Source organism: Trachinotus anak, unplaced genomic scaffold (genome assembly GCF_046630095.1).
Source record: "Trachinotus anak isolate AG129_WGS33_773 ecotype Australia unplaced genomic scaffold, CSIRO_AGI_Tana_v1 ptg000033l, whole genome shotgun sequence".
Lineage (NCBI taxonomy): Eukaryota > Metazoa > Chordata > Actinopteri > Carangiformes > Carangidae > Trachinotus > Trachinotus anak.
The window spans coordinates 5,525,621-5,543,908 of record NW_027273884.1 but is presented as its reverse complement, the minus strand read 5'-3'; the positions used below and the strand labels follow the sequence as shown (position 1 = coordinate 5,543,908).

General features: G+C 40.5%; 1 protein-coding gene across 1 annotated transcript in view; it reads right to left on the bottom strand.

Moving 5' to 3' along the window:
* The window catches only part of LOC139614017 (neurexin-3a-like), a 45,347-nt gene extending 27,979 nt beyond the window's left edge, over positions 1 to 17,368 (bottom strand). The window contains exons 1-2 of the mRNA XM_071471082.1: positions 17,043 to 17,368; positions 4,703 to 5,866 (exon numbers count right to left, since the gene is read on the bottom strand). Of these exons, the coding sequence (XP_071327183.1) occupies positions 4,703 to 5,387 (685 nt within the window). The 5' untranslated portion in view covers positions 5,388 to 5,866; positions 17,043 to 17,368. The remainder of the gene's footprint in view (positions 1 to 4,702; positions 5,867 to 17,042) is intronic.
* Between the last annotated feature and the right edge of the window lie 920 nt (positions 17,369 to 18,288).

Here is an 18,288-nt window from a genome sequence, read left to right as displayed (position 1 = left end):
GCATCAGTCCAGGCTCAGTTCCCCTTTGGTTCAAAAAGTACACTTTAACATTCATGCTTTTTCTTGGATTTACTTGGATTTACTTCTGAGTAGGGATGCCCAAATCACATTTCTGCTGGCCAATCCATGGCTGATACCAATCATTTTTTGTGTTTTGTAATAGCAGCACACTTCAAACAAGACACACGGATTTTAAATTGCACAACTGCTATCTTAAGCCTAACATTTCTTGCTTTCCTTCATCATCATATGAAATCTGCCCAGCAATTGCGTGGTTAATACTGATACTGTACAGAGATAGAACTCTGCAAATCAATAGATTCCCCTGCTCCTGTGGGGAGACCTGTGGTCAAACTACCATTGAGACGACGTACGTAATGTCTGTCTCATACACTTTGTAAAAGTTCCACATGGCTGACCTGTTTTTTTTTTTTTTTGGGTGGGAGGCGAGACTGCATTACACAGCACACTTGCTTCTCCCAGCTGCAGTAATCGTGATCAGTTTTAAGGTGATAGGTAACTAAAAGCATTAATTCTGATCTTCTGAGCATTGTTTTCTTCTTGAAAATGCCTTATTTAAGAGTATCACCTTACACCTGTTCATCTTGAAAGTTAAAATTACTAGGCAGGTTGTTTATTTGTTGATAGTGGGGATTGTGTGTGATGCGTGTGTTTAGTTTAATCAACTGCTCTAGATTGATCTTCAATCTATTATTTAATATTTTTAATGCATATCTGTGGATCAGATGTTTTAATTGTAGTTAATACCTGTAAATAGTAAATTCTATTTATTTTGTAAATGTCCAGTTGATACTTTTGTTTATGGGGGTTAGGGTTAAATTTTTACTTGTACAAATTTCAATGGGCAATTTGAGGTGAAAATGACTAAGCACATTCCTGTTTCTCAAAGGACAGAGCCTTCAGATATTCCATGGCTTCTTCGAGTCAAAATTTCCACTGAAACAAAGGATGATCTATGAGGGAAATTATCATGACATGTACTAATCACATTAGTGTCAAATTCAGTCTCTGAAGAGGATTAAAAAAATGTATGGATTTTAATACTTTCGTGGCACCATCACGATAGATTTTACACTTGTAGCCCCATTACTGGTAAGACCAAGCAAAACACAATCATCAGTATGTTGCACTGTCACTTTTGTAAAGTGGTATAATGAACAATGCATCTCACCACTCCATCAGCCTGTAGACAAACTATTGACCTCCAGCTCCTGACTCATTCCGTCAGAGAACAAGGAAATGTGTCCGCTACACTGTTTTAGTATCTCTCTTAGTACCTTGTGTGCCTAAAAGTAACAAGCCTCAGCATGAACTTTGTCATGGATTATGGTAAATACATTTGGCAAAAGGAGATGTAATAGGAGATGGGTTCTAATCAGTATCAGCGAGAACTGAGACAAAAAATATCCAAAGTCGTAGCTCACTTTCGGTATCATTTCAAGCCAAGCACAACATGACTATAGTGACTTAGAGCATACTGTATCTGCCAGGTTTAGTAGTTTGCATTCTTTTATGTTCATTCCACCAATTACCTTAATCATATATAAAGATAAGTGCTGTTGTAGTAGTGAGTGGCTGAGCATGTGATGTTTTCCTCCTTTGTAAGCCAGAATACACAATAAGTAAAAGATTATACAACACCATTTCCAAAAAAGTTGGGGCCCTGTGTAAGATGTAAATAGAAAAGGAGCCATGCTGTTGTAATACGTGCAGAATGTGGTTTGTCATTGTCTTGCTGAAATATTCAAGTCCTTCTCTGAAGAAGACGTTGTCTGGATGGCAGCATATGTTGCTCCAAAACCTGTATATACCGTTCAGCATTAATGGAGCCTTCCCAGATGTGCAGGCTACCCAAGCCATGGGCACGAAGTGGAGTGGAAGCATAATGTAATATAAAATGGAAATACTCAAGTTAAGTAAAAGTACCTCAAACTTGTACTAGAGCACAGTATTTAGAGTAAATGTAATTATTTACTCTCCACCATTGCTGTAATTACTGATTTTAATGTTGTTCAATGACCCAACCAGGTTAAACGTCTGTATTCCTGAGTATAAACGAAGGGGGTGTCCATTATAGAGGCTAATCACAAAAAGGTAAATAACTAACTAAGCCACCACAGCCACACAGAATAAATTAATTATATAATACTTTTGTTACCCCTGTCCCAGCTTCTTTGAAATATGTTGCTGGCATCAAATTCAAATTGAGCAAATATTTTTCATAAAACAATACAATTTCACCATTTCAACATTTCAACATACATGATTTGCACATCATCGCATTCTGTTTTTATTCACACTTTAAACAAAGTGTCCCAGCTTTTTTGGAAACGGGGTTGTAGGTATATATATAAGAATTTATGTAGTGTCAATATGTGCATCCTGCCCAGACAGTCTCCAGATGATGGAAAGTAGTGAAATTCATACCACACAACCATCAGGATCACCACGCTCAGCTGGCGGAATAGACCACCACAACAAAGCAGCAGACTAACATAATGACAACAGAAGCATTAGCCTCGTTACAGTTCTCAAGGAAGTTCTCAGTCTTACCAAAGAACTCAGGAACATTCAAAAAAAGAAAACATTACATTTACACAAAAAGGTTGGGTTAAATATGACTTGTGATGTTAAGGGCTGACATAAAAAATAAGAACCATCATACAGTGGAATAAAGACAAACTTGTACAGACTAAGGTAAAATAATGAATGAGAAGATGGGAAACAAAGTATTGATTGTGATGACTCAGGTAGATGCTTAACCATTGTGATGCATGAACAACCTTTGAAAGACTGATAAGTTAATGATTATATCAGAGAGGCTTGGATAATTGGGAAAAACTGATGAAAGACCACGTAACGCTGTGAAAACAGGAATAAAGCTCTCAAATATATTTTCACTGGTGCTCAGAGCAATGAGGTCAGTTTACAGGAAGTGTGGTTCCTCCTCTCAGAGCCAGTCAGCAGCTGCAGCTAGACATCCACCCGACTGGTGTTGTGACAAAGCAAGCACCAGCTGAGCTTGCAGATTTCCTTTAATACTATCCAACTGTTTTCATGGTCTGTAGTGGCTGAAAGAGAGGAATCCACGCACAAACAATTTTACCCTAAGAGCCCACCTTGTCATTTAAATGCCAGCCCCCCCTTCTCTCCTTTATTTCAAACACTGGCAGTGATAGATAAAAAAAGCCTAATCTTTAAATTTCAGATTCCCTGGCCTTTTTATGTACCAGGGATTTGGCATCAGACCAAATGGGATGTAAATTTCCTGATTTGGAGAGTTTAAGAAAAATAATTTGAAAGTCATAGATGGAGGGGGGAAAAAAACAGCAGAACAAACATGTTAAAACAAATTACCTGTAATCTGAATTAATTAAGTGAAAAAAAGGGCTCAGCAACTTTCTCATCTAAGTGTTATTGATTATCTAATAAGGGGTCAGATTATTATGTTCTCCTCAGCTGCTGGAAAGCCTGAAGAATCTGTATTGATTGTGAATAATTAAGGACACGACAAGACTTTTTTTTCCGAGCACAGAGAAAAAAAAAGCAGAGGTGCCTGGATCCATTTCTTGCACGGACTGCATGATCACAAATGACCACAACAAAATGGGCATTATCACAGAATGTTCCGCACTTGGGATTTATCAAATCACAGGAAGTTCAAGTTTCTACATAAAACAAGTGAAAAGCGCCTTTTATTTAGCCTGCAGGGAGGAAATACATGGGGGGAAACGAATAAAAGGCTTTCTTTTAATAGACAGCAATTTTGGTCTGGGTACAGCCAGCTGTAGAGTGATTGAAACACAGCTCAAGCAAAATTCTCAGCACAAAAGGATGTAATATAAAACACCTGCCATCTTGTGATTGGATGAAGAAAAGGGGCTCAGGAGGCCCCATTCTCTCTATGGGCGTCCTTATCACTGCCTGCAGGACCGATGCCATTAACCTGCGCCTCACTGGCTAACCGTGCTTAGATTAGCTCTCTGATTGTACAGTGTCAGCCTCTCCCTCTCTCTTTTTCTCTCTCTCTCTCTCTCTCTCTCTCTCTCTCTCTCTCTCTCTCTCTCTCTCTCTCTCTCTCTCTCTCATGCACACACACACAAAATGTAGGGATAATGGCAATCACTGGGAGAGCCAAGCAAGCCTACAAAGTCAAACTGCCTCAGAGTCCATGATACCAGGTGTAATAGCAGAAACAATCCTTAGACTACAGAGATAAAAAGCCACGTCTTCAAGGTCACGACATTGGTCTTAACTTTCCTATAAGGTAACAAGACAAATTAATTGGAAAGGTGAAATCAGCTGCACCATTGTACAAAGGAAACAACGACAAAGTCAAATGTGCTTTTTTTTCCATGCTGGATTAGAGCAGCTCTCCAAATGTGAAAGAACATTAAGAGAAAACCCAGAATTTGTGTTTTTGATGATGTTATATGTTGCGATATTTCCCTTATCCACTACCTTCAACTACCTTTGTTCCCAGAATTCTGAATTACTTGTCATATGTCTGATTTGCCCAAATCAAGCTTCATATAATGCAGTAAATTATAATTTAGAATGGCTAGAATACAAAATTAAAAAAAAGAAATAGAAAGATTGAAGTGAGTGTTTCACAGTTGGAGTCCTGCTAAAGTCTATCAGGATGAATGACAGTGTCAGAGAATTTAAAGGTGTGTGTTACCTTCACTGCAGAAGCGGCCCTTGTACTCTGTTTTGGAGCAGTCACAGATAGGCTCTCCATCCACGACTGAACACGTACCACCATTCTCACATGGGTTCACAGTGCACCACCCTTCTGACTCCAGGGGCACCTTAAGGCTTCCCAGAAACAGGGGTTGTGAGATGCCATATTTGAGGTCTGTAATTGTGCCCCTGAAGGGCTGCATGTTTCGCACCGTAGGCAGAGTGAGCGCACCGCTGCGGATGTCCTGAGGTACTCCACCCAGGAACAGGTCACTGACTATTTTCATGAACTGACGCTGAGGCCGCACTTCATCAGCGGTGGCCTGGCCATCCAGCACCAGCATCGTGCGCAGGTTATACCTGCTCAGAGTGGCAGAGTGCCAGCTGCCGTCATCCACCCGTCTGTCTGACACGACCGTGGTCTCAGCACAGTCTATGCTGAAATGCAGGTGCAGTCGGCCCTCCACCACTGACAGCTGCATAAAGTCACAGTAACCTCCATCATCAAAATACAGCATCAGCGCCTCCGAGGCCTCCGTCTTGAACTGGAAGCTGAGGTCACCACGGGTGCTGGCATCCCAGCGGAGGTAGCGTGCCCACTGACCTGGTGTGCCTAAAAATTCCAGTCCCATACATGTGCTGAAGAACACTTGCAGCCTGATAGAAAAACTTACAAGATCCATAGCTGCAAAGAAGTTATTTATCCAAAAAGGTGTCCGAGGGGGACACAATCAGACTAAAATCTTATTTATGGTGGTTGGACTGAATTTGAGGGATCCACAGTTTTATCAACAATATGTGCAGATATATATGTATAAATATATAAGGGATAAGGGTAGTAGCAGGAGAACAGTCGTTGTGGTTAACAGTCTTAAGGTCAATCACATCAGTGAATTGTCCGGTATCAGCAGGGTGGTCATATGGAGGAACTGTTGTTTTCCTCTATAGGGTAAATGAAAGGAGCAACAGAGGGAGAGGGGAGGAGGTGGCGATGTTTTATTATGTTTTTTATTCTTCAAAACAGATGCTGTCAAAACTCATGGTGCAAGGTCTGATGGAATGGACGTCTCCGTCTATCAAGGCGAGTGGAAGTTCCTCCTTCATGTTGTCTGCTGGGAAATGAAGTTGACAAGGGATACACTGGCCTCTCTCAGCTCCATCACTGTCAGAAAAAAAAGAGACACAACACAGTGGCTTCATCAGCTTTGATTTTACCACTACTAATAACACACCCACATCCCAGGATGCTTTCTTGCATCTAAAACCCATGATAGCAGCAGATGACATGCATGTGTACACATCTAAATAAAAAGAAAGGAAAAGAAAATTAAATATCAGTACTGTTACTATAGTTACCTGTGTTTTAATGTACTGTAGGCCTACTCACTAACAGAAGGTAAATTACTCAGGTACCGAACTTAAGTACAAGTACCTCATTGTTCGTAAGTATTTTAATTTCATGCTACTTCACACTTGTAGTCTACGACATTTAACAGCTACAGCTACAGATACAGTGACTTCTCAGATTAGAAATTTACACAAAAAACACAGTGAGCTTCTAAAATGCAATGCATTCATATAGATTAGACATTAGACCACGAAGGCAACCTCAACAGCTTTCAACTTGACTATTGTGTTTAGATGTGACACGAATATAATTATGTTTCAATTCTAACTCATATATAACCTGCCGTAACGTATTGCTTGAATGCTATGCTGAAGTCTGTGCTCTTAGTGCTCTTCCAGTTGTTTTTATCAAGTTGAACAGATTTATCAAAATTACAGATAAACTTTTGTAAAATGTCTGATCCGTTAATTAACAAACTGTGACAGCTCTAATGTTATACAAGCCAACAGAAATGTCCCTGTCCTCTGAAAAACCATGTATCTCCAAAATGAGAAATTGTTCTGATTTAAGATTTGTGACAGTGTATTTTTCAGAATGTCCAGCTAGTTTATTTAAGATGGAGAGGAATCTGTTAGATATGTGAAAAAGTCAAAAATCTAAACTTTTTTTTTCTGAACAGCAACTCTGCACACTGCAAAAAAATAAAACTGGTTGGGAAATGATTAGTGTTGTATCTATTTATCTATGTATCAGGCTAAAAAAATGCATAAAAATACTGGGATCAGCCCACCAACATCCAATATCCACCAACATAATATGTTAAATCCCCACAGGTTCCCAAAACCTCCAAATTTCTAGAAGAAAGGAAGAAAGGACCTCCAAGGATAGTTTCCTTGGAGGTAGCAGCAGCCCTGATGGATGCTACAATTAGCACAAATTACATGTGGGAATTTGTTGCAATTAAGACAATGTGCTTTTAAAACACATATTGAGCATGCTTTTGTAAAAAAGCAATGTAATGTAGAGGACTGTTTACAGCTAACATGTACTGTACTATTGGCAGTCACCAATCCTAATTAAAAATGCCTGTGACGGTGCTGCATTTCTCTCTCCTCAACAAAGGTTGTCTGGAGTTATCGGTCATCTGCTAGGTAAATTAGTCTCATTATTCTCATGGCAGTGCATGACTATCAGTCAGCCAGGCAGACTGCCTTTATCTGATGCCGAGCCTGGAGAGACAGCTTTTTTCTGAATCCCGTTAAATCCTAACAAACACAGAAAAACGTAGGTACTGATGCAATATGACTAAATGTCATATTTTTAGTTTGTATTAATCTACCTCCACTTTAAAAAAATATTGATACTTTGCAAAAATATGTCTTAAAACCTTGTCTCCTTAAATTAATTATATGTATAACCTTTATCTAAAATACCGTAGGAATTCTTATTAATGAGTCTAGAAAGTTGCAAAATTTTCATTCTTAACATAGCAGTAAATCTTTCACTGTCAAAGTACAATTGTATGCAAGCGTTTGGCCGGCCGAACCAACTGATTTTTGAAGTGGGAAGAAGTAAATTTAAACCATGCAGCAAACAGACATGAACAATGATTGCTTCTTCAAATGTTCATACTGATACTTGGAAAAAAAAAATTAACAGTAACAGTGGCATGTGCAAAAGTCCGGGCACCCCACAAAGTCAGGACTTAATCCCCCAGGAGATGTTATAGCCTGTAAAGAGTTTGTAGCCAGTGCAGTTTACATGCAGCACAGCACATTTAAGATCTATCCAAAGAATTTCAATGGTGTTCAAATTAGGAGACTGTGAGGGTCGAATGTGAGGTGAATTTGATATATAACAAAATGCCAGTTGCATGCGTTATGTGTTGCCAGTCTTCTTCCTGTTTGCCCTCATGCTTTCTTTGTATATGCTAATACGTTTTTTTGCCTCTCGTTTGTACTCTGACCACTTCTTTTTGTCCTCTGCCAGGGTACTTTGCTCTCAACTTACAGTTGACAGACTTAGTTACTTTTTTGCTATTCAGTTGTTCTTATTCTACATGTGATTCCCAAGCAGGTGCAAACCAGGCAGACGCACAAGTTTGAAAAATCGAACAAGAAGAAATGCACATGCACATTTCTGTTTTTGCGCATACACAGATTTAGTCATGCATCTGTCCTCCAGTGTGGGTTTGTATATTTGAGATGTAGACTTTGCAGCTCACACGTAAAGTCTCCTTCTGGTTACTTTTATGTAGAGCCTGCTCATGGTGTATGGTGCACCAGCTCTCATGTCATAAAAGGTTGTGGAACAGTGGATAAGACAAACAACAGGGGTCTCCTGTGTGAACGTTTTTTTTTGGACCCATTTATCCGCATCAACCGCCTCCTAATGGGGACTTTGTCACTCTACATACTACATCACCTAACTTCCTCTTTTGCCTCTGTCATAATTACTACAGCCATTAGAGTTTGCCTAACGCTCAAAACATAAATATGGGTCGTAACGCGCTGCTGGTACAGACAACCTCTGTGCTCATTCTTTACAGGAGGGCAGTCTTGAATATCATCACCTTTTAGGTTGCTATAACAAACACGTTAAAAATGGCGAAAAGTTGCTAACTTTAATATCCAGTAGATGCAGACCAACATTACTATTCATTCCAAGTGGACCACCTGGCAAATTTAAGTCCTGTGTTTTTGGTCTCTATCAACTCTTGAGGGAAAATATCTGTCTCTCTGAAGACGCTCTACTATGATCACCAGCTACCCACTAACTGTATGTGTCTGGTGTGGTGCTGGACAGGTAGCATACATTTGGATTTTAGAGCTTTTTCACAGAAGACTGCTGCCTCTTGTGACTGAAAACAGTGCAGTCAGAGGTGGCAATAGTGAACCAAAACAGTGAAGTTGTTTGTCAGACAGCTAAACGTTGAGCTGAAACTCACTATGAAGCCCTGTAAAGCCAAGGGGAGCGGCAGATTCAGGTGATAGTTCACTGTAGGTTCATCACTACATGCAACGACTTTCAGATAATCCCATATTGTTCTCATATTTCTATTTGATACATTACAGTTGCTTTAACAATGATCTTTTGTATTTGATTTAGTGAGTTATTACTGGTAAATCTCAATCAGCTGCACCAGATGTCAAAGCTACCACATAAATCACAACTGATGGAAGCACTTTTTCCTTTTCCCTCCTTAATCAATGGGCCACATGTTTCCACCCACCTGTTTTTATACACATTTTCAATTTGTACATGAATAAACTTGATGTTATTATAAACATATCAATTATAGCTGCTTTAAGCTCCAGGGTTCAGGTAAGGCATGCATCCTTTCTTGTTGTCCAAAACCCACTAGTCAAGGCATCAGTTGTGGTTCTAGCTTGTATGACGCCCTGGACATCAAGAATTTGTTCTTAATGTCTTGCCTGGTAAAATTAAGGTTAAATAAATAAACAAATGAAAGATGCCCTCTGTAACTATAGGCTGGCTGTCCATGTTGCCCATATCTAAATCCACCATTGCAAGGCAGTGCATGTTGTTGCCCAGGGCCAGTTCTACCTTCCACATTAGGGTGGGCTGGTACAAATAACAGGCAAATTGAGCGATAGGTCACCTAAAAGTTAGAGAAGCCATCTAGTAGCCTGATGGTGCATGTACAGTGCATCGGTCCATTTCTTGAGTTTTAAACACTCAACGGACATTTGCAGTAATCAATGTGGTGTTTTCTCTCTAGTTATTTTCACTTAAAACCTTCTTACCATTAAATACTAATGAAACATACTGTAGTTTTAAGTGTTGACTGTTAACACTATGAAAGAATTCATATTAAAATTAACTCAAGGTCAGATCTATGTTATACTCTCCATGAGTTCAAAGAGTTAAGAGAAAATTTGCAGTAAAATTGATAATATCGTTAATGGAAAAAAGACTATTATTCACTTGTGTGACAATCTCGTCTTTCTGTCACATTGTCCATTGTGCGGTCTCAAACTGCTTGACCATGGCTTTACCCATTATGCAACAGGGCCAAATATATATTGACATGACAATGTGCTTACATAAATCCCAATGATATTTCATCAGCACCAAATGGCACTAAAATACCACTTCAGTGTTTATTTTTTTAACGCCTGACAGCACTTATAACACCTTACGTCACCAAAACCAGGCCAGTTACGGTGTTCCACATCCCCTCAGCATGCTCTGACAGACACTGTGTAGGGGACAGGTCTGCGTCTGAGCTCTCTGTGATTGTGCCTGAATATGATGAGGGGAGGGGGCGGGCTGTAGGCTGCCAGAAGTTAGAAACGATACTGGTATCTTCTGTGCTATTTTTCCATTAGCTGAAAAAAAATATATATATTTTTTGATGGCATGGGCAAGATACGCATTCACACTTTGATTAAACAATGTGTAGATCAATGGGCAAACAGGCAGAACACGTTCTTAGCCTTTGTTTTCTTAGCCATTAGCAATAATGAGAATTTTAAAAAATGTACAAAAAGAAATTTGAACCTCCGTGCAGTTTATTTTGGAAATGGTCATATGTGTCGCTGTTTCTATTATAATCCATTAATTGTTAATTTTCAATTCTAAAAAATTATACAAAAAGATATTTGAACCTCATTTTTTTTATATTTTTTATATATTCTACAGTGTGCAGCAGTTACCTATAATTATGTCCAAGCTGTTCAGATTCACATATAATAAATGTAAATGCTCCACCAACAAACATTTTCAACCATGAGATTTATTTCTCTTTATTCTGAGCTGTTATCAAGCCTCAGCAGAGCCTCCCCCCCGGTGGCTGAGGGTTAGATCTATACATGTGCAGCTGCTTATCAACCCTCTAAAGAGGAGAGATTCAGCCAATCAGTGCTATCCATTCCGAGAGATAGAGAGTTTCCTCCTTGTACACTGTATTATGTATCAGGATTGGGTGTATGATTATTATATTTATTACAATTGCCATTTTGAAGATTCATTTAGTGTCATTTAATTTAATACTCACGATTAAAATCTGGCCTTTTGCAGCTTTCCAAACATAATTTTTTTATTGTCATCTACTGATAATAATAATATCAAACTGCAACACAGCTGAATTACTTATTATTTTCTTTTTTTACGTCCTTTCATGTTTGCATTGAGAAGCTGCACATGTTGTATCAGTCAGTGGTGGCAAGTGCTCTTTTTTATGCTGCATCTGCTGGAGCAGCAGCAGGTCACATAAAAACTAAAAGAGACTGGACAAGCTAGTCTGTGCACACAGACTGGAAGGAGTCTGGAGACTGTTGTGGAGAGACACATTCACTGTAAGATGCAGCCATCTTGGACAACACCAACCACCCTCTCCACAACATCCTTGCAGGCCAGAGAAGCAGCTACAGCAGCAGCCAGCGTCTCATCTCACTGCGCTGCAGGACTGAGAGGTTCAGGAAATCCTTTGTTCCCACTGTCATCAGACTATTTTACAGCTGTGACAAAGGCAGTGGATCATGACACAGACTCAATCATAACTTAACTAAATACATGAATAAGCTACCGGATAATTGTGAATTTCCCTATAGAGATAAATAATGTATTTTTTTTTATCATATCTTATTTAAAAGAGGTCAATATTCTCTGACATATTTGTTTGTTTGTTCTTTAGATTGGTTGACTTGGTTTTTTGAGCATCAAAATGGTCACAGTCAGAAGTGCTGAAAATTCACAAAATATCAGTATTGTTCTGCTTCAGTTGAAAAATAATATAACTGACCTAATTTGAAGTAGAGTTGAGCTGCCTGTCCTCCCTCGAAATTATTTTGACAGTTACAAAATTAAGCAATTTATCTTTTTGGTTCATTTTTGACTTATTGGTGTTTTATTTTTTCTGCAGCATTTGTATCTTTACAGCAGACCTTTGCATTATGTATCTTTGCTATTTTCATATTAACTGCTGTCTGGTGTCAGCTAATCAGAGAAGGATCATACACCCAAGGCCTGGTCCCTCTCTGCATTCACAGCTATAGACTGTACACTAATGTTTGAGAATGTATGCACGTTAAGAAGAATAGAAGAATGTTCAGACTTCTCAGTTTGCCGCCCATATGTGTGTGTGTGTGTGTGTGTGTGTGTGTGTGTGTGTGTGTGTGTGTGTGTCTTTTGTTGAGCATCAGGGGTTAAAAGGCTAAACGGCATGAGTCATTGTTCTCGGTGAAAGGCTCCTTTGACAAACCCCACAGGGACGCGTCCACATACACACACTGACAAAAGGCAGCGGCACTCTGGATCCTATTAACAACCACGTGGACTGGGATGGGAAGTGTGTGTGTGTGTAAATGCAAATAAAAGCAGCCCACCGGTAGGCCCCCCGTGTTTAAATGGATGCCACTTGCCAGTAATTTTACAGCAGGTGCCCTGATCACATACTTGTCACGAAAAGAAAACACCACACAGAGTAACACTGTTCGGATGCAGTGACAAAATGTCCTCCATGTGAGGCCTTCAAAATATGCACAGACTCAGACACTGTCATTTACATCTTACAACAGATTGACAGAGGTCTTTGCTGCTGCAGTGGTACAATCTGGAAAAAATTTGACCAGTACATTGCAACTTGACAGTGGAGGCAAGGAGCTGAGACAAGCAGAGGGGAAGACAAGAGAAAGCAGAGGAAACCACAGAGACAGGAGCGATGTTCCACCTCACTCCGCTCCACTCATGCATCTCATGTTTCATGAGTGGGACAGCTCGCACAGATTTACCCCCCACACCACTACCCCACAGTACTCATCCTCCTCTCTCTTCATCACGTCGATAAATCACCGACTGAAATGCAAAAAATGGCTCTCTTTAGATACTGTTGTAAAAAAGAAGGAAGATGAAATGATGACATAGACACAGCCAAATATATGTAACATCAGTAGTTAGAATCAGCTCTCTCCTTCTCATGGGCTAAGTCACAACGTCTTAGCATTTCTGAAATATACACGTACATATTCAGGCTTCAGGTTTTTAACAGTGCACAGTTCACTTCACTCCTATTCCCTACATTTATAAAGACACGATGACATTAATCAGCAGAGGGGCAGCGACGCCACGCAAACTGACTTTTCAATTAAAATCAGTCAGCTGATTTAGATAAATCCTTAAGTTAAATTTAAATAGAGGAATTATCCTTTGGCTTGTTTGCAGAATGTTTCTTTTTTTTTTTTTTTTTTACTATTTGTAAATCAGTCCACTGCCACAATTTTTTGTTTACACCCTCTGCTGCTCAGATTGCCAATTTTAGAAGTAAAAATCAGAGGAATAAAAGGCAGGTACATGTAAAATGGGAGTATGAGCCGAAAGTGAGGGATGGAGGGCGTGTTCGTGGTGTGTTTGTGGTTGAGGAGGTGTTATTTGGGCATAGGTTTGGCTGCGTGTGGAGCGTGGGCACCGTGTTGTTATCCAGCTACTCTGCAGGCAGGACACGCCTTCTCTGGGCTCTGTGGTTCTGCTGCAGCATCCTTCACGGCATTACATCACCCAGTTAGAGAGCATCCAAGCACCCCACAAATGCCTGCATACACACCTCTCTCTCTCACACACACACACACACAGCAACGCCTGCATCATACAGACATATGTATGTATGTATATATATATATATATATATATATATATATATATATATATATATATATATATATATATATATATATATATATATATCACACACCAATGTCTGCACACACACTTCACCAGTGCCACAATACACATCAAACACATTGACTGCATGCGCACCACAAAATTCTCATCATACACACGCACACAAATGACGGTACACAAAATACATTACACATGCACACAAACAACCAAAACCTGAATACACACCACTCGTCAGTTTGACAAAAAAAATACACACACACACACACACACACACACACACACACACACACACACACACACACACACACACACACACACACACACACACACACGATTCACACTCCCACCAGCGAACACACCCACAAATACCCTGCCTTTTTCCTCACAACCACCAGCAATCTATATAACATCACTCTGTCTCTCACTGTGGCATTGACCTTTTTTTCTTTAAAACTGAATTTGTTTTTCATGTGATTCATTATGATTTTGTTTTTGTTTTTGTTTTTTTTAACTCTAACTGGAGCATCAGCATAAATTCCAAAGGTATAAGATATGACAGGCCTCTGTGTTTTTAAAGGAAGAATCATTTTCCTGAGTATTTTAATTTAATTGATATCTGGATATCTTATTGAAAATGATATCTATAAAGATGGCACTGCAGATACATTACATAATCTGAGATATACATAACATTTATGGTGCTGGCAATGTCACACACTAGTGCACCCGTGGAAAAAAAAAAAATACAAGGGAAGGGGAGGAAGGGGGGGCGTCACCGTCTGAACGCAGAAAAACGACCAAATTAAAGAAAAGAGCATTCTCCAAAATCCCGCGTTATATTTGACTCTCCCCGCCCAGAGGGATTAGTGTTACCTTGAGAGCCCTTGGCTTTTTGCGCCTGATTTGTCAGCGCAGTTAATCGGCTGCCAAAGAGAATCAAAAAAAAAAAAAAAAAAGACAGCCAAATTAGCCTACCCAAAACAGCCTCCATCCCACACACAGCAATCCTTACCCAACCTTAAAAACAGGGGGGGCAGCAGGAAAATGAAATATGTTGGTTTCATATTTTGCAGAAAACAGTCACCGTGCATGTACGTGTCATCACACTCAGCAGAGGCTCAAGTCTTTTAGCCTGTAAAATGGGATCACTTCTAATCAATACCAGCAGCCTCTACAATGGCATCGTCTGTATCCATACTGTATCAATATCATAAATGTGATCAGATCATACATTTGTTGGTCATTTTTAATCGAGCCTGATCATTTTAATTCTCAGCAATGCAGCAAAACGAAATTTAAAAAAAAGGGGGTGGGGGTGGGGGGGTAGGCGTAAAACAACATTAGAATCGTTTGGACCAATTTAAAGGTCGAATTGTTTTTTCTCCAAACATATGGCATCAAACGAACTGCCTTTGGTGGGAATGATTCTCTTAAGCGGTTTAACAGCAGGTAATCAGGCACCTTTGGGCCCTTTGCGGGGAAAAGAGACGCATTCCCTGGCTGGGTCACGCCCATTCCGAATCCAGTTTTGTAAAAAAAAAAAAAAAAAGAAAAAAAAAAAAAGAAAAAAAAAAGCCTGATTAGGAATTCCCCCAGCATAAAGAATCATCTAATCCTATTAACTCTTCAAATCACAACGTGTGCTGCAGCGACGAATAACAATACAATTGTCACAGGCTGCACTTTTGTGAATTTGCAACAATATAGATTCTGTTAACATCAGTTGAAAAACTGGAGCTGCTGATCATTCACAGTGGTGTGTATTCAGACAAGCGTGTGGGTTTAGACGGACAGGAGACGGAGGCCTGGATACCTGGCTGCTTATTTTGCGGCAAGTGTTGTGTGGCGCACTGCATAGGGCCTCCAATGCTCCTGCAATTACAACATGTGCTGTATAAAAAGAACGTCCTGGCGCAACGTTAATGACAAACGGTGCAAAAAAGGCTGCGTTCATCCAGATTGAAATTTCTGCCAGTGGCTAAATAGATTCGAGGCCCAGACCGTGGCTTCTGAAATTGTGGACTGATGACGGACTAAAGTTGTGAGCTCGACGAGCAGCATGAAACGGGAGCAGAGCGGTCACATTTCAGCAAACCTCCCTGCTGTCCCTGCGGACGCCATTTGATCCTCTGGGGAACCGAAATAATCCAAATCATTATTATCATTAACACCCCATCACCACACACACACACACACACACACACACACACACACACACACACACACTCGTTCTAACGTTAAAAAATATTCACTGATTGGTTTAATTTAGATTCTTTAGATTTTTCGAGCGCATTTTAACATGGACAGGAGAAAAGATCATCCTTAATCTTTAGTTGTCTTTTTTTAAACCTCGGTTTTGTCGTAGTTTTTTTTTTTCTTTTTTTTTCTAAAATGCAGAAAACAGTGACATTCGTTTAATTCATACGGCCAATGTGTGAAAACAGCAGCCAGCAGCTGGATTTTTGATACAAACAGGGAGGAAGACGGATAATGGAGGAATGTGATGGTTACATGGCGTGAAGCGGGCAGCCCGCTGCTGCTCTCTGTCCATCTCCGTTAACACAGAAGGTCATGCATCAAACTGCATGTCATAGTGAAGGGTCGAATTACATAAAACTTGCATCCATATTTAAAGAGCGCATCGGCCGTGTTTGCTGGGCGGACGAGGATGTGCGCCGACTGTCAGGCTGCATCTGTTTTACCGTTCGCCTATCACATGAAGCTGCAGGCGAGAACAATACGTGGACACTGGATACCTGGCGTTAGCGTTATTTATTATTCATCAATCTAAAAACAAGGAACAGGGAGGGAAGGAAATCCGGCAGGTCGTGGTTTAAGTATTTTTTTTTTTTTTTTTTTTTTTCTGGGTTGATGATCTTCATATTTGATTCGCAAGAGTGGTTAGAACGCTTTGCAAAGTATAATAAAAGAAATAAATGCAATAGATAATTCATATTGTAAACATCGTCCCCAGGGAGCGGAGAGGACGTGTGTAATACTATACCCGCCTGTCACGTTGACTCTGTTCCGCCGGGGGAATTCAGAGGCCAACATGGCAGAAATTCCCATTTCGACGCTGCTGTTCCTTCAAGGAGACTCACACCTGCCCCAGCTCGTCACATTCGCCGTTCCTGTGCTCACAAACTGGAAAAAAGTCCTGGAAAAGTGGCAAGTTCCGCGACACCTGCCCGTCAAGGAGAGAAAACGCGAAGCTTTTCTGCCGCATATTTCCTCTAGAACCTGCTGCTGCTGCTGCTGCTGCTTTTGCCCTGCAACATTAAATTCTGAGGGTTTTTCTACGCGCACAGGCAACATGAACAGATGGCAATAAAAAGACGATGCTACTGACCTTAGTTAAACAGACCACCAAAAGTATCCAACTGCTTAAAATCCAATTGTAAACTCCACAGAGCCCTAGTTTTTTTTTTTAATCCAGGAGTCTGTTTTCTCCGCTGCTGACGATGCTGGCGCGGAGCGGCGGGGGGGACCGGGCGGCACTGGGCTCGGCTCACTGTGCGCACAGGTGCGTCGACCACGGTGCATCATGCGCACAAAAGCCGCTGTTTGCTCGGTGCCACTTGCAGCGGCTGCAAGCGAGAGACGCGCATACGCACACGCACACACACACACACACAACTGCGCACACGCGCGCCACTCGGGTCCGCCCTCCACCCGCCGCCTGCACGCGCCATTTAAAGGCACACGCGCTGGTGAGCGGCGGCACACGCACACGCACGCACACGCGCTCATGTGGCTTTACGTGTGCTTCAGTGCGCTGAAGGCTTTCATCATGGAACAGGACCGTGCGTGGTTAAAGCGTCAGGGTCAGTAGGTTGGACAGGTCTGATCTTCACTTTGTCACCGTGGCTCAGTTCCGTCATGTCTCCAGATTCTCAGTGTTCAGGTCAACATATACTTTGACTCTATTTGTGAAATTTGCAAAGGTGACATTGGCAGCAGTGGTCAAAGCTGCAGCTGGCTGAGGTATACTGCATGCCTTATGTAATTTTCTGTTAGAAAGTAATAGGCTAAAATCAGTTCAGTTAATGTATAATAACCTCCAATGTACAGTACATTGCAGTTAGTGAGGGAATTATTTGGATAAAAGGTCCATTAGGGCGCTAACTGTAAACTGCTAAAATAATAATAATGACAACAACAACTAATAATAATAATAATAATCATAAGTTGTGGTGAAAGAAAGATGAGGATTCAGGGACCTCATCAGTTTCCATTGATGGGATCACCAGTTCTCAAATATGAGAAAATTTTCATGTCTTACTCTAACTCTTACTTGACCTGAGACCTTGACGCACTGCAGCTTCAGAAAACACATGGAAACAGACAAAACACAAGCAAATTCAGAAAAAAACCTATTCATCAATTTGACAACACATGTTGTGCAAATACACACAACACAAGTAAATACAGACAAAACGTTACAAGTACCAACAACAAAATTTTAACAGGGGGCACAAGAAAGTGATGAACTTGGCCGAGACACAGTTCAGTGCTTTCAAAAGTCACAAAGCACTGAACAACAGGTGCAATGATGATGACACTTCACAGAAAAGAGAGACTGAGTAAATAGTGAG